This window comes from Saccopteryx leptura, chromosome 1 (genome assembly GCF_036850995.1).
Source record: "Saccopteryx leptura isolate mSacLep1 chromosome 1, mSacLep1_pri_phased_curated, whole genome shotgun sequence".
NCBI lineage: Eukaryota > Metazoa > Chordata > Mammalia > Chiroptera > Emballonuridae > Saccopteryx > Saccopteryx leptura.
Window position 1 is genome coordinate 49,391,291 of NC_089503.1, and position 20,652 is coordinate 49,411,942.

The following is a 20,652-nucleotide window of genomic DNA, read 5'->3' on the forward strand; positions in this document are numbered from 1 at the left end:
CTCAGTTTTATTTTGTTTTGTTTTTGGTGAAAAGACAAGACCAGGGTGTAAAGAGAAAGATAAGGAAGTCAAAGAGAGGACAGCTATGTGAGGCTCAATTTTAGGGTTCAGAGAGTAAGTACAGTCCTCTACCCTCAGCCAGGCATGTGCCTGAACTCCAGGCTACCCCAGTGGTCCCTCAGAGCCTGCTCTGGGCCATCAGAGCAGAGATATGATTCAGACTTGGTCCCTGCCTTCGTGTTGCTCATAGTCTATGAAGAGACTGAGAAGTAAACAGGTATATCAGAACACTGTACGAGGCCTTTTACAGAAGTGGTATGGAAACAGAGGCAAGAATGGGCCCAATTCTCCCTGGGGAAAGGGAGATCTAGATAGGTGTTCCAGAGGAGAGAGTATTTGAGTCACACCTTAGCAAGATGTGGAGATGGACAAGAGAGAGAAAAGGTATTGCACTCCAGCTAGAAGAAGAAGCCATGACAGAGCAGCTGAATGTTCTGCTGTGTTTACTGGTCAGGGCTCCCAAATGCTAGAAACCCAACTCAAACTTAGCTTAAACCAAAAAAATTAAAATGAATAAAAGTCAGGGCTTGTGGTTGCAGGTAGTACTGAATTCAGATGCTCAAGTTGGGTCATTAGTACTTGTCCCATCCCATTGCTCAAGTCTCCTCTCTTTGGCAAATGGCTACCAACAACTCCAGGCTTAACTCTTGTCATTGGAAAGAGAGTTCCTCTTCCCCATTATCCACACAATTCCCAGGATGCCTCTCACTGACCTCCTATGACCACCCCTGAGCCAATCACTGTGGCTGGGGCACTGATTTCATTGACTGGCCAAAGCCTGGTACCCAGTCTGCCTCCTGGTACTTGAGGTGAGGTGGGGCATGGGGTTGGCTCCTTCCTGACTAATGTAATTGAGAGGAAAGGGGATTTCAATCCTGCAAATTACAATGAACAGCAGGGGAAATGGAGGCTGGAGAGGCCCAATGGGAGACATTCACCACTGAGGGGATAGACGGGAGTGCCCTCAGGAGCAGTACATGGGGTCAACAAAAGAGGCTGGACCCAGTTTAGCCCTTGGACATCATTCCATGCAGAATGCTGATGAGTTGAGGCAGGAGAATGGCATGGTCGGAAATGGCTCTTGGCAAGGTCACTGTGATAGGCCTTAGAGCAGCAGTTCTCAACCTGTGGGTCGTGACCCCAGCGGGTCGAACGACCAAAACACAGAGATCGCCTAAAGCCATCGGAAAATACATATTTATTATACAATACGTTTTTAAATAAAATATGTATTTCCGATGGCTTTAGGCGACCCCTCTGTTTTGGTCATTTGACCCCCGCCGGGGTCGCCACCCACAGGTTGAGAACTGCTGCCTTAGACGATGAGATGGGGGGATAACCTGGAGGTGGGGGGCCTATGTAATTGCGCAGGTAAGAGGAATGAGCAAGAATGGAGATAAGGAGCACATTCCAAATACAGGTACGCTAGAGCATAAATGATGATCAGTTGGTTGGATGTGGGACTGAGGAAGAGGGAGGAGTGGGGAGTGACTCCCATGTTTCTGAGCAGCTGGGTGAGAGGTGTCATTTACCCAGAGAAGGGACACTTCTGAAAAAGAATGGAGGTAAACAGTGTGAGTGGAGGAAGGAAGGGAGGAGAAGGTGGCTGTGGGATTGTCTTTGGCCCATGATCTTCAGAGCGCTCCCTTTATCCACATACCTGGCGCTCACTAGCTTGTTGAAGAAACAGAGACCTGAAGAAGGAACATGCCAGGGGGCAGACAGTGCAGAGGTGGGGCTTCTGCAGCGTTCAGGACAGTACTAGGAACCTAAATGGCTTCATGACCATTTGTGACAGAGGACCTGCCACAGCCACATGATACAAGCCAGAGGGGCCAAACCTGCTGAGGAAGCCCATTGTGTCCCCATGCAGCCCTCCCCAGAGCCAGTATTGGGCTGAGCTTTGGCTGGCCGAGTTGGTCTGGGCAGCATCCCTGGGCTGGGGTGTGGAGTGGCAGGACTGTCGGCCGGCCGGGGCCAAGAAATCCATGGCTCTCACCCTGTGCTCACCCTCCCTCTGCAGACCCTGTGGGGCATGTCATTGACCTGGTAAATGACCAGCTGCCAGATATTAGCATCTCAGAGGAGGACAAGAAGAAAAACCTGGCACTGCTGGAGGAAGCCAAGCTGGTGAGTGAGCGATTCCTGACCCGGCGTGGGAGGAAGTCTAGGAGCGGCCCCGGAGACTCCCCATCAGGTAGGATGTGCGGGGGCTTTCCCGGGCCCCTCTGAGGAGGGCTGGGAGGGGGAGGGCCAGGCCCCAGCTGCACTGGGAGCCCTGATTTCAAGGGGCGGCAGCCTTTGACCCGCCTGCCTCAGGCCTGTAGGTTCAGGAGGACTGAGCCTTTTGGAGAGGATCCTGCAAGGGGAGGACATCTTGCCCCATTTCAGAAACTCCGAAATACTGACCCAGTTCCAGCCCAGAAAGCTCTGATTTTTTGGTTTTTGGAGCCTGTGTGTGACCCTTGTGGCTTCCTGTTTCTGTAAGAAATGTCAGCCTATGTGATACTGATGAACTGAACAGGCGCTCCCCTAGCTCTGAATCTTGCATAGAGAGAAACCCTCCGTGTAGTGCCCGTGTGCACGGACCGCTGGGTCACCCTGCATGAGTTAAGTCTGTAGACCTGCCCACCTTCCCCAGGAGGCCCTGCTCTATGGGCACTTCCTCAGCAGAGGCCTGGAAAGGCCGGCACTGGGCTCCCTCTCCCTGAGTTCCAGCTCTGGGCCCTGGGAAGGATCCTAGGCACTAGAGGAAGGGGAAGGTGGTCTTTGGTGTCTTTATAGACTTTCCAGATTAGAAGAAAACTTTTCCTGGGTCCTGAAATCCACCCTGCTTCATCTTTGACTAAGCAAAACGTTGAGACAAGTTTTAGATTAAGTCTGAATGTACTTAGAAGGCAAGGGAGCATTTGAAATGAGGGCCCTACTATCGAGCCTAGGAGGTACAGCCTCTAGAGCTGTACCTGACAAGCGATGTTAGCTCCTCTGTTTCCAGATGATGCTTTGAGACCAGGTCAGGCAGGCTGAGGCGTGTGAGCCCAACCCTCACCCCTGCAGATGACCCCAGTGTCGGGGTGGAAGGCCCCATGCTGTGGTAGGATCCTTTTATGAAAGTCCCGAGTCAGCCCCTGATCTCAGCGAGGCAGAACCAGTTCCCAGAGGTCAGAAACACCTGAAAGGATGTCTTTATTAAGCTGAAGTCTTAAACCTTCACCAATGCTGGCCAACATGTGTCTGCCTCAACAGCTGTTTCCCCAAACCTCAGCCCCGAAGCCTCTCCTACATCCTCGCGGAACAACTCACTCACCGTCCCCACGCTGCCTGGTGAGGTCCAGTCCCCTGGGTGGTCCCTGCCCTGGTTTCTCTCTCCTGGTGGCAGCTCAGCCCCTCCCCTGACCTGACCATCTTGCAAGCTTCCCAGGCAGACCTCTCCTCAAGGGCTCCCAGCTGGGCCCTGGCTGGGCTGCCTCAGAGGTGGCAGATACGTTACTTGGGGTTTTGAGCTAATGGGGAGAGACAGGTCGGTAGGCTGGGTGAGGACGAGGGCAAGGTTGTGAGAAGGGGCAATGGCTTGCACTCTCTGCTTAGAGAGAAGTCAGAGAGAGGTCATTTCAGAGCTCATTTGGAAAGGCCACTCTTTGCCTTTTAGTTTCTTTCCTTGTATTAGGCTGTGTTCTGGGCCACACGCTCAGATCAGCAGGGGAAGGAGGTGCCAGGGAGAGCAGTCTGCCCTTGTCAGACCCATGGCGCAAGTTCAGGCTCAAGCCAGGCAGCCCGGGCTCAGAGCCCAGCACTGACACATCCTGTGTAACCTTGACCTCCCTCGGCCTCATTTTCCTTGTGTGGTCTATGATGGTTAAATGAGGATTCACCACAGAGCCTGGCATGTGAGAAGTACTCAGCAAATGGTGGTGTTACTGGCTCCCGGGCCTGAGGGAGACAAGGGAGGACATTCTGGGGAGGAAGATGTGTTTTGCTAAAAGGAACAGCTGATGGTGTGGGGCACTGGACAGCACTCACCATGTCTGGACCATTCCAGGTGTGGATGCATGCAGCGGCCCACAGTCCCCTCTGCCTGGAGCATCACCACAGGTAACAGGGGCCCTTTCTGGGTCCTCTATGCCAACTGGTCTCTCCTTTTATCTCTTAACCCAGTAGGCCCTTTGTGACTCATTGAAATGACGGTGCTGGGTGGGGCAAGCATCTAGAGCAGTGGTTCTCAACCTGTGGGTCGCGACCCCGGTGGGGTCGCCTAAAGCCATCGGAAAATACATAATGCATATCAGGTATTAACATTCTGAATCATAACTGTAGCAAAATTACAGTTATGAAGTAGCCACCAAAATTATTTTTTGGTTTGGGGTAACCGCAAAATGAGGAACTGTATTGCGGGGTCACGGCATTAGAAAGGTTGAGAACCACTGATCTAGAGGCCTTTTCTGCTAGAGGCCTCCTTGGGGATATTTCTAGAGGAGATATGGTCCCTTCACATTACTGACTCCTGCTTAATTTCTCCAGCAGAAGGGGAATGAGGCCGAAGTCTCTTCACCTCACCTTGGCGAGCCTGTGAGTTTGAGCTCTGCCCAGTTTGGGTGTGGGAGACAGTGTCTCAGAAGCCTGGGCTGGCCCCAGGCAGCCTGTGAGTGGGTGGCAGGGGTGGAGGGTCAGGGCTGAGGAAGTAAGAAGGTCGTGACAGGAAGTCTGAGTGGAGGGGCGAGGAGGCAGCATTCAGTGGGGGTGACCTCCATGGTGGTCCTGCCTGTAGCCCAGCACTTGCAGCCAGGCCGCTGGCCAGAGACCAGGGGGACCACAGGGCCCCGCGAGAGCCAGGCAAGACTGCTGCTCTAATGAAAATTGCAGGGAAGCTGCAGCCCCTGGTTGGGATTCTTCCTGGGGGCAGCCAGGACAATCTCATCTTTTCCTCACGCCTGCTTAGAGGAAAGCACTCAGGAGTGTGTTGAGGGCAGCATGCAGTACAGTGTGATCTGGAACTGGGTCTGGGTTGGAGGCCTCTGGGAGGCTTTTAGCATCCATACAAAACAGTCACACAATGTCCTGACACAGACCTGCAGGCTCCTCACAAAGCAGCTTTTCCCTGGGAAATAAAAGGAGAGCGAACTTCTGAGCAGTAAGATATCACCTTCTTCAAGACTCGTCTCATCTACATAATTATTCTTAACTTATTTTGAATTATAGAACTCTCTGACACACTGTTAAAACCTGTGGGTTCTGTCCCCAGAAAAATACATACAACACACACAGAAACATGCGTATATATTTGCATATCACTTCACAGGGTTCACAAACCTGATCGGAATTTAAGTCCCTCAAAGTCAAGGGTGTTGCGCCCTGGCCGGTTGGCTCAGTGGTAGAGCGTCGGCCTGGCGTGCAGAAGTCCCGGGTTCGATTCCAGGCCAGGGCACACAGGAGAAGCGCCCATCTGCTTCTCCACTCCTCCCCCTCTCCTTCCTCTCTGTCTCTCTCTTCCCCTCCCGCAGCCAAGGCTCCATTGGAGCAAAGATGGCCCGGGCGCTGGGGATGGCTCCTTGGCCTCTGCCTCAGGCCCTAGAGTGGCTCTGGTCACAACAAAGCGACGCCCCGGAGGGGCAGAGCATTGCCCCCTGGTGGGCAGAGCTTCGCCCCTGGTGGGTGTGCCGGGTGGATCCCGGTCGGGCACATGCGGGAGTTTGTCTGACTGTCTCTCCCCGTTTCCAGCTTCAGAAAAATACAAAAAAAAAAAAAAAAAAAGAAAAAAAAGAAAAGTCAAGGGTGTTGCTAGGCAGAACCAGGACCAGAATCTGGGGCAACTGAGTTAAGGCCAAAACATGTGACTGCCCCCAAGCTGTCCTCTGCTCCACTCTTCCCTCCGGCTCCCAGCCCTTTGGAAGTTCTTGGCAGGTTTTGAATGGCAGGTCCCTTGTCCTGTGTGTTTTACAAACCTTAGGCTTATCTGTGGGTCTTCTTTACTGGCTCAGAATTCCACCCAACTCTCTCTCTCTCTCACACACACACACACACTCACACACACACACTCACACATGATCCTTAGCCAGGTCTCTCTCTCTCTCTCTCTCTCTCTCTCTCTCACACACATGATCCTTACTTAGCCAGGTTTATGGGTTAGAGGCCCCAGAGCAGAAGTGGTCCCGCCTGTGTCCTCCCCAGCCTGCCTCCAGGTCCCAGTTCTACCTTGTCTCTTTCAGAATATCCCCAAAGGGCTAGCTGACCGGAAGCAAAATGACCAGAGGAAAGTGTCTCAGGGCAGGCTGACTCCTCACTCTCCCACAGCTGAGAAGTCCAAAGAGATTGCAGTGGAACAGAAGGAAAACTTCGATCCCCTCCAGTGCCCTGAGGCCCCACCCAGGGGCCCTGCTTCTGGCGCAGGCAGTGGCGGGAAAATGGCTCTGAACAGTCCTCACCCTGGCCCTGCTGAGAGCGAGCTGGACAAACTTCTTCTGAAGACAGCCAGAGAGGGCAACCCTCTGTCCAGAAGTCCAGCCCAGGGCTCTGGAGGGGCAGCTGCCCCGGACCCCGAGGGGAAAGGCACAGCTGCAGAGCCAGTAGGGTCCAGGGCTGGCTCCAAAGCCGAGCTTCGGTCCCCTCCTTCCCGGCCGCCCCTGCTTCGGGGGGTCTCCTGGGACAGTGGTCCTGAAGAACCCGGCCCCCGGCTGCAGAAAGTGCTTGCTAAGCTGCCCCTGGCAGAGGAAGAGAAACATTTTGCGGGCAAAGCTAGCAGCAAGCTGGCCAAGGCACCTGGACTCAAAGACTTTCAGATACAAGTGCAGCCGGTACGGATGCAGAAACTGACCAAGCTCCGTGAGGTGGGTTACTGGGTTCAGCTCGGTGAGGAGTGCACGCCAGGTCCCCTCTGGGTAGAAGACCCGGGCTGAGCCGGGCCCTGGGGCAGGGCAGTTCTGGCCTGGACTTGGGCCTTATAGGGCCCTAAACTTCCCCACCCCCACCCCCCAGTCAGGTCCACCGTGCAGCATCTTCTTCATAAACAGCAGTTTCAGGTGCTTTCCCCCCCACTTGCTAGGGTGAGGTCAGTGTGAGGATAGAGAGGCCACACGATGCCACGTTTCAGGGGGAGCTGGTGTACGGGGGCACACGGGCCCCTCAGTCCTGGGCTGTATTTCCCCCTGCAGCTGGAGCTGGTGGCTCATAAACAGGAAGCCTTGATGGAGTGCCTTGTCATGCCCAGGACTGTGTTAGTCAAGGATGAAATAGCTCTTTCCTTTATCATGCCCCCAAGCTTTCCTTCCTGACCTCTGCTAACAAAGGGCCTCCAATCCATCCCCAAGTATCATAATGGCCATGAAGGACTGCTCCCCCCACCCCATGGTGAATTATTTATTCTGGCATCCATGGTGTCTCCCAAATTTCACTGGCATCAGATCAGGCACAGTGGTCTCTCATGGGGCTGCCACCCTTTGCAGCGGATGGTTGGGGGTATCCAGAGATAGAGGGGAGAGAGATCAGGGTATGAGGGACAGAAGAGGTCCACAAGACAGAGGCCTCTTTATCCAGTTTCCTCTTCCCCAAGGGGCCAACCCAGGCCACAGGTCGAGGCTACCAGGACTCCACAGGATAGGACCTGGTACCCTCACAGCGTGAGCTGGACAAGACTCTCCGGGCTCCTCTCCTGAGGGCTGTGGGACAGGGAAGGGACAAGGCACCGGTGGCAGTCACGCACAAGTGAGCAGGTTTCTGCGCTAGCAGTGACATACTCTAGTGCTGACCACCATCCTATTCAGAAACCTTGCACAATGCTGAATTGGAGGCTTAGGGGGAACTGGGCCCTGGCTGCTGATGTTAACAGTTTACACAGAAAACCCCACCCGGTCAGAAGGGCCACTGACTAGTGGGGTCAGCTCAAGCCTGGAAGAGATGACTGTGGTAGAACATAATGCCAGATCTCCTGGGGAAGGTGGTGCCCAGGAGGATAGACAGACAGGTATTTGCCTTTCATGGGCCTCTGGCAATGAGAGAGCCAGGCCCAGGCAACAGGCCACCCTCCCCCCCACTGCCCCTGCAAGCTTTTCTCTGCAGCAAAGAAAGCCACAAAGAAGCTGGGGCCCCATCCACTAACCTCTGCCCTGGCAGCCTAGCACTTCATCCCAATCCCGTGTGCTGAGAGCTGATTGGCTATCAGCCTCTGGCTTGCTAAGGAAACAGGTAAAGGGCCCTCGCCTATGACTTCTATATGGGACATAAGCCCATCCTTTTCTTCTGTACCCCTGGTGCTAACCATTCAAGTGTCCTCTCCTGCTCGGGCCACTGAAAATCTCTCAATAACACCAGTCACAAGGGTGAGGAGCTGGGTCAAGCATTTGCACTTGGGGACACTGATCTGGTGCTGATTGACTTGGAGCAGGTGTGGGCTGCTCTGTGCTACAGACTGTGGTCAGAATCCTCACCTCTCCCCTGCTCAGGCCCCAGGGAGAGGGACTGCTAAGCCTTGAGGAGCAATGCTCAGGCCTCCTTTGTCTGGAGAGTTTAGCAACTCCAGAGGTGTCATCAAATGCCACTGGGAATGAGTTGTGGCAGGTCACAGCTCCTGGAAGTGGGCACTCACTGCCTAGAACAACAGGGCAGGAGGCTCCGGCCACTCTGAGCACAGCCATGAGCTCCCCAAAGATTGCTTGCAAATGGCAGCCATGGCTTACATCCAGCGCTGCCTCCCACACCAGAGGCCTGGGCTCTGCGTGTTTGTCCTCCAGCCTCCAGGTGTGGCTGGCTGCTCATTCACCCTGAGGCCCACAGGCTTATTTAAAAAGCAGATAGTTCTTAACTCGAGAAACACAGTGCCATGGGTGCGGTTCCGGGCACCATCATGGGCTGAGAGAAGGGCCGCCTTCCTGGTGCCCCTCAGATGTCACCTTGTCAGGATTGTACACCCATTTTGGAGGCTGCCCCTGGTGTCTCCCACATTAGGTTGAGTGGCCACAAAGCCATAGACAGAACTGATGTCTTCATCTGAAACGTTGTCTCTTGCTTTTTCTCTAAAAGGAGCACATCCTGATGAGAAATCAGAACTTAGTGGGGCTCAAGCTTCCTGACCTGAGTGAAGCGGCGGAGCAGGAAAGAGGTAGGTGGGGCTGGCAGGCGAGCCCCTCGGCCTGGATGCATTCCGCCAGATGGAAGAAGGTGGAAGTGGAAACCTAGGCTTCCTGTCAGAGCCTTTGTCTGTCCCAGTGGGAGTGGACTGTACAGAGCGCAGGCCCTCAGTAAATCCTTGCAAATGAATAAGTTAATCAGATCGTATCTCTTGCCCACTCAGAGAACCTCTATGCTTGTCTCCTTCCAACCAGCCCTCCTTCCAGACCTGCTAGCCTTCCTTGAGCCTTGTTAGCACCCAGTGGGTCAGGAAGGGTGACCCAGGCCTGAACTTTGGGTCCTTCCTTTTCCTCTCACACCCAGGAAGCCACCCAAATAGAACAGTTCCTCTTTTCAAGACATTAGAGTCATCTCTCACTTTTTAATCTGCTGTCACCACAAAGTCCAAACGCCGGCCCTTTCCTCCCAGTGACTACAAGTCCCCACCCAGCCATCTGACCAGACTCATCTTCTAAAAAATGAGACTTCGGGTCTTTTCCCCCTGACCCTCCCACCCTTGGTTCACCCCTCCTAATATCTCATATTTCATACTACCTGTTGTCAGTCTCAGCACAGAAGCCTTCTGCTGAAGGATTGTCATGTGGGCATGTCCAGGTTGCCCTGGTCTGAAACATAGTAACTAACACCTCCCCATTCAACATTAACAGGAAGATTCCCAGAAGTAAAATTTCCAACAATTTTTTTTATTTTTTAATTCTTGAATTACTATTTATTATTGTATTATTTTTCATTTTTATTGAGTTTATTGGGGTGACATTGGTTAATAAAATTATATAGGTTTTAAGTGTACAATTCTATAATACATCATCTGTATTGTGTGTTCACCACCCCAAGCCAACAATATTTTTAAGTATTATTATTATTGTTATTATTATTTTGAGAGAGGCGGGGAGAGAGAGACAGGAACACCGAGCTGTTCCTGTATGTACCCTGACTGGGGAATCAAACCAGCAACCTCCGCACGCTGGGACAACATTCCAACCAACTGAGCTATCCAGCCAGGGCTTAATTTATTTTTTATTTTCAGAGAGACAGAGAGGAAGGGAGAGAGAGGGGAGGGGGAAAGGAAGCATTCATTTTTGCTGTTCCACTCAGTTGTGCACTCATTGGCTGCTTCCCGTGTGTGCCCTGACTGGGGATTGAACCCGCAACCTTGTTCTTTCAGGATAACACCCTTAACCAACTGAGGTAACTGGCCAGGGCTAAAGTATTGATTAAAAAAAAGAAATTAATGATCTTTAGAGAAAATCTTTGGAAAAAATTATTATATACTGCTTTACTTTTAATTTTTTTTTTTTTTTTGTATTTTTCTGAAGCTGGAAACGGGGAGACAGTCAGACAGACCCCCGCATGCGCCCCACTGGGATCCACCCAGCACGCCCACCAGGGGTGATGCTCTGCCCACCAGAGGGCGATGCTCTGCCCCTCCCGGGCGTCGCTCTGCCGCGACCAGAGCCACTCTAGCGCCTGAGGCAGAGGCCAAGGAGCCATCCCCAGTGCCCGGGCCATCTTTGCTCCTATGGAGCCTTGGCTGCTGGAGGAGAAGAAAGAGACAGAGAGGAAGGAGGGGAGGGGGGTGGAGATGCAAATGGGCACTTCTCCTATGTGCCCTGGCCAGGAATCGAACCCGGGACTTCTGCACGCCAGGCCAACACTCTACCGCTGAGCCAACCGGCCAGGGCTACTTTTAATTTTTAATTTGACTATTCAAGCAGATTCAAAACACTAGGGAAAGATTTACCTTAATATTTCACCCATAACCTCATAAATTCTGAAAAAGCAACAATTTCTATTTTTTCCAGTATTTACTGGTATTTATATTTTTTCACAATTAATGTAATGGTAGATATAAATTCCTGCTTCTACTTTTTAAAAGTTACTTCATAACTAATTTCATATATTTTGACTCATTCTCATATTTCTCAGTTAAAGAGTGTATACTATCCTTTTGTGGTGTTGTATCTATTGTTGGGTAGTTCAGGTGTTTACAGGTTTTTTAACTGTGATTTAAAAAACTCTTCCATAAACAGCTTTGTACCTGTAGTTTATTTATTTCTTCCTTTAATTTACTCCCTTGGGATAAATTCTCAGGCTTGAGAGTCACTGGGTCAAAGTGCAGACATATTTGCAATTTACTGAATTCTCTCCAAAGTATAAAGCTCCCTGCAAAGCCTGAGTGAGAAGCCTTTCTCCTGAGAACAACCAGTGCCAGACTTGGCTTTGCTTTTGCTCCTTATTGGCCAGAATACAGATAGAACCAGATAATCAATAATAACAATTATAAATTATTATTAGGATGAGATGCTACTTCATTATTACTTCAGTTAACTTACTAACAAGCAAGCTCAAACTTAAATTTTTTTTTAATTTTTTTACAGAGACAGAGCGAGAATCAGAAAGAGGGATAGATAGAAACAGACAGACAGGAACGCAAAGAGATGAGAAGCATCAATCATTAGTTTTTTGTTGTGGCACCTTAGTTGTTCATTGATTGATTTTTCATATGTGCCTTGACCGTGGGGCTACAGCGGATCGAGTAACCCCTTGCTCAAGCCAGCAACCTTGGGTCCAAGCTGTTGAGCTTTGCTCAAACTAGATGAGCCCACGCTCAAGCTGGCGACCTCGGGGTCTCGAACCCAGGTTCTCTGCATCCCAGTCCGACGCTCTATCCACTGTGCTAGCACCTGGTCAAGCTCAAACTTAAAATTCTTAATTCTTTATTTTCTTTTTTTTCCTTATTAGGTGAATTACCTTTTGTGTCTTGGGTTTTTTTGTTGGTAATGTATATAAACTCTATACATACTGTTTGTTGTTTGTATTTTTCTCAGTTTTTCATTCTATCGTTTTTATTCTTTTGCTTTTAAACAAGTTTTGTGTTATTTTAGAGAAATCAAGGTTTTTATATAATTTTTTTTCTTATCTTTTCCTTGGAGAAGTTTTTCATTATTTAAATCATAAAACTACTAATTCTCTTTAATTGGGATAGCAAGTCTCTTTTCTACTAGTTCATCTATAGTTTGATTTATTTATATTTATTTTGATAATACCTCTGAAATTTATTTTAACATGCAGGCATTTGAAGATTTAAGATCCTATTACCTTCAATCATATTTTAATAGTGTTTATATTTCTTGCTATATTGTGGCTGAGATAATTACCATATTTCTCGCTCCATAATACACACCTTTTCCCCCTAAAAAGTGGAGGGGAAAATGCCCATGCGTCTTATGGAGCGAAAAATGTGTTATTTTATTAAATATTTTAACACGCCATTTGGTTCAGAGTATTTTTTCTTATTTTCCTCCTTAAAACCCTAGGTGTGTTGTATGGTCAGGTGCGTCTTATGGAGTGAAAAATATGTACATTCTACATTCCAAAGTCTAGGTCTGAGCCTTTGATTTTGTTTTAAGTCTGATCAGAACTACGTCATTAATTACTGCTGCCTTGCCATATGTTCTAGTATGCAGTGAGGTTACTTCTCCCTCATGCCCTTCTTTTTCAGAATATTCATTATATCCTTTGCAAAGATTCAGTATAAATTAATGGAAAAAGAACTGGACAAGAAGTCAGGAGATATGAGTTCATGTCCCCATCTAGGCACCAATTAACTGATTCTTTAAATATGTTCCCCAGCTTCTGTGGTTCTCCATCCCCTGTTGGATTAGATGACTAAAATTCAAGGATTCCAGGTCCTTTCCAGCTTGCCTCTTATTTATCTAATTCTCTAAGTTAAATTTATACCATTTAATACATTTTAATTGTTAGTTCTCTAAAGCTGCACATTGGATTCAGAAGAACTGTCCAAGTTTTGTTTGTTGTAGCTTATAGCTTTTTAACTTATTTAACTTGCAGATATTTAGTTCTTGTTCAGGCACATGGTTTGTCCCTCAACAAATTTAGGCATTCTTTTCTTTTTCCTCTAAAAGCTATAAGGTTCTTTTCATAGGTCTCTCACATCTTTTATTGGGGCACGTTGTATATGATTTATATTTTTGATTATTTATGAAGAAAACTTTTTTCTTTCTTTCTTTCTTTCTTTCTTTTTTTTTTTTTTTTTTTTTAGCAAGCATGGGTTAGAGAGATGGAAGAGACAGACAAAGGACAGACAGGAAGGGAGAGAGATGAGAAGCATCAACTCATAGTTGTGGCACTTTAGTTGTTCATTGATTACTTTCTCATAAATGCCTTGACCAGGATGGCTCCAGCTGAGCCAGTGACCCCTTGCTCAAGCCAGAGACCTTTAGGCTCAAGCCAGTGACCATGGGAACATGTCTATGATCCCACATTCAAGCTGCTGAACCCGCGCTCAAGCTGCTGAACCCGTGCTCAAGCTGGATGAGCCCATGCTCAAGCCAAGCCAGCAACATTGGGATTTCAAACCTAGGTCCTCATCATCCCAAGGCAATGCTCTCTCTCTACTGTGCCACTACCTGGACAGGCAAGACTTTTATCATTAGGATTTTTCTAATTGATAATTAGTGGCATAAATGCTGCTTGGTTATAATACATGTTTCTTGTATAATTTTATTATTACCAAATGTTAGAGAATGATTACTATAGTGATTAAATAGCATAATTACTATAATTAAAGTGATTACTATGTCCCAGGTACAATACTAAGCATTTAACAATGTTTCACATAATGGTCACAACAACCCTGGGAGGTGGGCCTTATTATACCCACTTTACAAATAAGGAAATTGAGGCTTGGGGAGGTTAAGTTCACATGGTCATTCATTGCTGAAGCCAGAATTGGAACCCAGATTATCCAAATCCAAAGACTCTTGACCACTTTGCAGAATGCCTTTCTTTTTCCAATTCACAACCTTTTTATTTTATCAAGTTCACTATTTGTTTCAGTTGTGTGATTGTATGTAAACATGTGTGTATTTCTCTCCTGAATCTATATGTTTTATTACTTTGCAATATTCTCTAATATAATAATGCTAAGGAGAACACTTGCCCTGTTTCTGTTTACAATTGAATTGTTTTTATGTTTTTCTTTCAAGGATCATGCTGTGTCTGATTATTAAATAAATGCACTATTTTAATTTTTAATAATTATTATTTCATATTTATATTATTTTCTATTAGAAAATAGAAAGATATGCAATAAAAAGATAATATATATTATCTTTTATATATGTATTGTGTGTGTGTGTGTGTGTATGGGCAACCACATGTGTTTTGCTTGATATCTGCAGAGCTGTGACTTCCTTTTTCTACATTCTGAAAGCCCCATCAAAGAGCCTATTACCTCTGTATGCAGGACAAAAGGCATTGGGAGTCCTCCCCAGGAGCTGGAGGGGCTGGTCCTTTAACAGGCTCTAAGTACAGCAGTGCACATTAGCTCATGGGGTAAGCTCGAGTCTCTTAGGAGGATTGTTTGTGTTCCTTTGGGAGATGAGAAAGATATATATAGATATAGATAGATATATATAATACATATATATTATCTTTTATATATGTTTATCTTTTATTATATATCATATATTTTTTCTATTTTATTTTATATATTTATATATTATATTTTATGTTTTATTTTTTATTTTAAGAAAGTATTCTTCCCTTGCAAGTTTCAAGATTTATTTAAAGTTTATCAAATTACTCCGGATATGTATTGAAAGAATAATGTATATTTATATAATTTAATTTTTTTTTTTTTTTTGTATTTTTCTGAAGCTAAGAACGGGGAGAGACAGTCAGACAGACTCCCGCATGCGCCCGACCGGGATCCACCTGGCACGCCCACCAGGGGCGACGCTCTGCCCACCAGGGGACGATGCTCTGCCCCTCAGGGAATCGCTCTGCCGTGACCAGAGCCACTCTAGCGCTTGGGGCAGAGGCCAAGGAGCCATCCCCAGCGCCCGGGCCATCTTTGCTCCAATGGAGCCTTGGCTGTGGGAGGGGAAGAGAGAGACAGAGAGGAAGGAGGGGGGGGGGGTGGAGAAGCAAATGGGCTCTTCTCCTTTGTGCCCTGGCTGGGAATCGAACCCGGGTCCCCCACACAGCAGGCCAACACTCTACCACTGAGCCAACCGGCCAGGGCTATAATTTAATATATTAATAATTTTCCATATATGAAAATAAACCCTTGTGGTCTTGGAATAAGAAGAGTTCTTATTCACTAGGGGGACAGAGATTAGAGAAACAGTCAAACATTCCATTTCACATTGCGATAGATTTTATAAGGCAGAAGGATCTGACAGTGCAGCAAAAGTCTTCCCTAGAAGAGTGACATTTGAGCAGACAGCTAAAGACTGAATGGGAGTTCACTGGGCAATTATATTCCAAATAGAGGGAACAGCATGTGTGAGCCTTGGAAGGAGGAATGAGATGCTGAAGATCCCAAGATGCTGGAAAGGGTTACTCACATGGGGCCTTGTAGGTCTTACTGTGGATTCTAGTGCTCGCTCCTCCTTAGAGCAGGATGAAACTTCCAGTGATGCTGGATTGGATTTGCATTTTAGAGATCCCTCTGGCTGCTTGTGACCAGTGGATTGAGCTGGGAAAGGGGCTCAGGAGTACAGGCAGATGGATGAGATAGGAGGCTGTTGAGATGTCCAAGGAACTAATTATGACAGTCGGGGAGAGGTCCTCTCCATGGTGGCAGGGTCATCCTTTACATCTCTGCATCCCCAGCATTCAGCCCCGGAAGTGGCCCACAGCCAATTTCACATCTCTGGCTTGAAATGCCTTCCAAATAATCCTACATCATACAGAACCCACACATCCTACAAGTGGTCCCTGTAAAGAGAACTGGTTGGATTGCTGGAGAGACCGTATGTAACAAGAAAAAGCACCCCTACACTCTACCCCATCCCCATCCTCAGCATCAGACACTGGAGAGTCAAAGTTCTTAAGACTCTGGAATGTTCTGATAAGGATCTTCCCATCTCCCAAAGGAACACAAACAATCCTCCTAAGAGACTCGAGCTTACCCCATGAGCTAATGTGCACTGCTGTATTTAGAGCCTGTTAAAGGGCCAGCCCCTCCAGCTCCTGGGGAGGACTCCCAGTGCCTTTTGTCCTGCATACAGAGGTAATAGGCTCTTTGATGGGGTTCTCAGAATGTAGGAAAAGGAAGTCATATCTCTGCAGATACCAACCAAAACACATGTGGTTGCCCACCACATCTCCAGCACTCTCCTATACACTGTGGAGCACTGAGTACAACATCCCACTTAGCTATCAAGCCAGAGTTCCACAACCTCGATGACAGAAATTAAAATATATACCAGGTTTCTGGTAGAATAAAGACTAGTATCACATAAAAATATTATATGAGCTCAGTGAAGTAAGTACTGTCATACCCATTTTATCCATGAGCAAACTGAGTTATCTAGAGAATAAGAGAATGAGAAACTTGCCCAGGGCTATGCAGGTGGTAAGTGGTGAAACTCTTAAACACCCAGATACTAGAAATGAGAGAAAGTGGAAGGGAGGTTGCATTAATTGAACACCTTCCATGGTTAATTTTTTTTAAAAAAACTTGGTGTTTCTAAGAGTCAAATTCATTTTTTTTCTTATAATTTTACTTCTAAGATGCGTCTTGTTCCTGATCAGCATTGGATAGTGAGGTGTTGCTGCAGCAACAACACGGAGGAAGAGGCAGCTAGCTCAATAGTGGTGAGGAAGTCAGGGCAGGTTTCCAGGAGGAGCCGCTTTGAGATGAGGAAGAAAAGGGTATCCCAGGCAGAGGAACAGCAGGAGCCAAGGAACGCAGGCATCTTGCAGTGTTTGGCAGGTTCTGGGAACAGAAGGGATCCATTTGAATCAGGCATGACCCACGTATCCTAGAGATGGGCATTAGGGGTACAGAGTGGGTGATCAGGGAGACTGAAGGCTTTGAGGGGCAATTAATAAGTTTGAACTTTATTCAGAACCACTTGTAAGCCTGAAGGTAAAAAAGCATCAGGATAAAAGCTGAATTTGAGGATAATTTTGGACAGATTATGAAAGCTAGCCAAAAACAGGAGAGTCCAGAGGCAGGGAGACCAGGAAGAGGGTATGGAAATAGCCTGGTGGGAGGTGATGGGACTGTAGACTGAGATGGACAGGTGGGGATGTGAGGACAGGTTTGAGAGCGATTTGGAGGTCAGCTTGGCAAAACTTGATAAGGAAATGTGGTGGAGAGGGAGATCAGGAAGACCACCGGAAGTCTGTCTGCATGGCTGAGGGGGTGATGGTGCCATTAATCAGGATTGGGAGCACAGAGACGCTCAATTGAGAATGAAGACTATGGGTTTGGAGTTGTTGAATGCTGCAGGGAGCTGCTTGGACACCACAATCTGACAGACCTGGTTTTGCATCCTGGCTCTATACTGAATAGCTGGGATGCTGGGGAATCTACTTAACTTAGCTGAGCCTCAGTTTCCTAGCTTGCAGTTTCCCCAGAAAAACAACTTACCAGTGTTTACTCTGCAGAGTTGTTGTACGGAAGAATGAGAAAGTGTGTCTAATGCATTGTTGATGTTCAATAAATGGTCGCTGTTGAAATGGCATTTATTATCGTCATCCAGGTGGCAATGTCTAGGAAGTAGGTGTGTTTCTGAACCTTGTTGTTGACGGGTGTGGGCGGATGGCAGAGACATGCATTAAATGGGCAGCCCTTCCAGATACTCCCGCCTGGGTTCACAGTCTTCAGTCTCAGGCAAGGAAAAGGCCTCCCTGAAAAGATTGATCTGAAAAAGGTATATCCCCAACCATTAGTATTGGCCTTTTGGGGGTCATCTTGGGGTTCAGAGCACCTTGAACCACAGTCCCCAAAAGTTACTTTTCCCAGTCCCTGAGATTACCAGGAACAAATGTTGCCATTGGAATTAGCTAATATCGTCATTTTTTTTTTCATTTTAAATTTTATTTAGAAAATTAATATTAACAGGGTGACACGGATAAATACGAGTACATAGGTTATGGGTAAACGTTTCTATAGCATTTGAACTGTTGATTATGTTGTGTACTCATCACCCAAACTCAAATCATTTTCCATCATTGTATATTTGTCCCTCTTGACAACCTTCCCCCTCCCCCACTACTCCCCCCCACCCCGCTCCTACATACCCTCCCCCTGGTAACCACTTCACTTTTATCTATGTCCATGAGTCTTAGTTTTATATTACACCTATGTGTGAAATCATAGTTCTTAGCTTTTTCTGATTTACTTATTTCACTCAGTATAATGTTCTCAAGGTCACTCCATGTTGTCGTGAATGATACTATGTCACCACTTCTTATGGCTGAGTAGTATTCCATTGTGTATGGACCACAGCTTCTTTATCCAATCCTCTATCAAGGGACACTTTGGTTGTTTCCATGTCTTGGCCACTGTGAATAATGCTGCAATGAACATGCAGAAGCATGTGTCTTTACATACCAATGTTTTTAAGTTTTTAGAGTAGATACCCAGCAGAGGGATTGCTGGGTCGTATGTAAGTCTTTTCTTAATTTTTTTGAGGAACCACCATACTTTCTTCCATAATCGTTGTACTAATTTGCATTCCCACAAGCAGTGAATGAGGGTTCGTTTTTTTCCACGGCCTCTCCAACACTTATTATTACCTGTCTTGTTGATAATAGCCAACCTAACAGGTGTGAGGTGGTATCTCATTATAGTTTTGATTTGCATTTCTTGAATAGCTAGTGAAGATGAGCATCTTTTCATATATCTGTTGGCCATTTGTATGTTCTCTTGGGAGAAGTGTCTGTTCAGGTCCTCTCCCCATTTTTTTAATTGAATTGTTTGCTTGTTTGTTGCTGAGCTTTGTGAGTTCTTTATATATTTTGAATATTAACCCCTTATCAGAGGTGTTGCTTGAAAATATCTCTCATTTAGTTGGCTGCCTATATGTTTTGTTGTCAGTTTCTTTTTCTGTGCAGAAGCTTTTTAGTTTGATATAGTCCCATTCATTTACTTTTGCCTTTACTTTACTTCCCTTGCCTTTGGGGTCAAATTCAGCCAAGGTCCATGAGTTTAATACCTATGTTTTCTTCTATGTAATTTATTGTTTTAGATCTTATATATAAGTCTTTGATCCATTTTGAATTAATTATTGTGCAGGGGACAAACTGTAGTCAAGTTTCATCCTTTTGCCTGTGGCTGTCCAATTTTCCAGCACCATTTATTGAAGGGGCTTTCTTTTCTCCATTGTGTGTTTTTGGCTCCATTGTCAAAGATGATTTGTCCTTGTATATGTGGTTTTTATTTCTGGGCTCTCAATTCTATTCCATTGGTCTGTATGTCTGTTTTTCTGCCAATACCATGCTGTTTTGATTATCATGGCTCTAGTCTATACTATAATTTGAAGTTAGGTGTGAGGTGGTATCTCATTGTGGTTTTAATTTGCACTTCTTTGATGATTAGTGAGGTTAAGCATTTTTTCATATGCCTATTGGCCATCTGAATATCCTCTTTGGAGAAGTGCCTATTCATTTCTTTTGCCTATTTTTTTATTGGATTGTTTACCTTTCTGGTGTTGAGTTTTATAAGTTCTTTATAAATTTTGGTTATTAACCCCTTATTAGACGTATTGGTGAATATGTTCTTCCATTATGCGGTTTGTCTTTTTTATTTTGTTCATATTGTCTTTAGCTGTGCAACAGCTTTTTAGTTTGAAATAGTCCCATTTATTTGTTCATCCTGTCCTGTATTTCACGTGCCTGTGAAGATAAGTCAGCAAATATATTGCTGTGAGAGGTGTTAGAGAGCTTACTGCCTATGTTTTCTGCCAAGATGATTATGGTTTCACGAGTTATGTTTAAGTCTTTTATTCATTTTGAGTTTATTTTTGTAAATGGGGTAAGTTGGGGGTCTAGTTTCATTTTTTGGCAATTACCTGTTCAATTTAACTAACACCATTTGTTAAAGAGACTGTCTTTACTCTATTGTATGCTCTTACCTCCTTTGTCAAATATCAATTGTCCATAAAGGTGTGGGTTTATATCTGGGTTCTCTGTTCTGTTCCATTGATCTATATGCCTGTTCTTTGGTTTTTTTTTGTTGTTTTTTTTTTTAAAGCTGGAAACGAGGAGAGACAGTCAGACAGACTCCCGCATGCGCCCGACCGGGATCCACCCGGCACGCCCACCAGGGGCGACGCTCTGCCCACCAGGGGGTGATGCTCTGCCCCTCCGGGGCGTCGCTCTGCCGTGACCAGAGCCACTTCTAGCGCCTGGGGCAGAGGCCAAGGAGCCATCCCCAGCGCCCGGGCCATCTTTGCTCCAATGGAGCCTCGCTGCGGGAGGGGAAGAGAGAGACAGAGAGGAAGGAGGGGGGGTGGAGAAGCAAATATACGCTTCTCCTATGTGCCCTGGCCGGGAATCGAACCTGGGTCCCCCGCACGCCAGGCCGACGCTCTACCACTGAGCCAACCGGCCAGGGCCTATATGCCTGTTCTTATGCCAGTTCCAAGCTGTTTTGAGTACAATGGCCTTGTAGTATAACTTGATATCAGGAAGTGTGATACCCCGCACTTT

The 20,652-nt window shown here is 46.8% G+C and overlaps 1 protein-coding gene across 8 annotated transcripts in view; it reads left to right on the plus strand.

Annotated features, from left to right (window-relative positions):
* IRAG1 (inositol 1,4,5-triphosphate receptor associated 1) overlaps positions 1-20,652 on the plus strand; it is a 133,313-nt gene that overhangs the window by 65,217 nt on the left and 47,444 nt on the right. For 6 of the 8 annotated variants that reach the window (XM_066365812.1, XM_066365831.1, XM_066365841.1 and 3 more), the window contains 6 exons: positions 2,084-2,257; positions 3,307-3,384; positions 4,100-4,152; positions 4,579-4,626; positions 6,264-6,881; positions 9,070-9,148. In XM_066365812.1, coding sequence (XP_066221909.1) covers positions 2,084-2,257; positions 3,307-3,384; positions 4,100-4,152; positions 4,579-4,626; positions 6,264-6,881; positions 9,070-9,148 — 1,050 coding nt within the window. The remainder of the gene's footprint in view (positions 1-2,083; positions 2,258-3,306; positions 3,385-4,099; positions 4,153-4,578; positions 4,627-6,263; positions 6,882-9,069; positions 9,149-20,652) is intronic. The other 2 variants (XM_066365826.1, XM_066365829.1) reach the window with 2 other exon arrangements.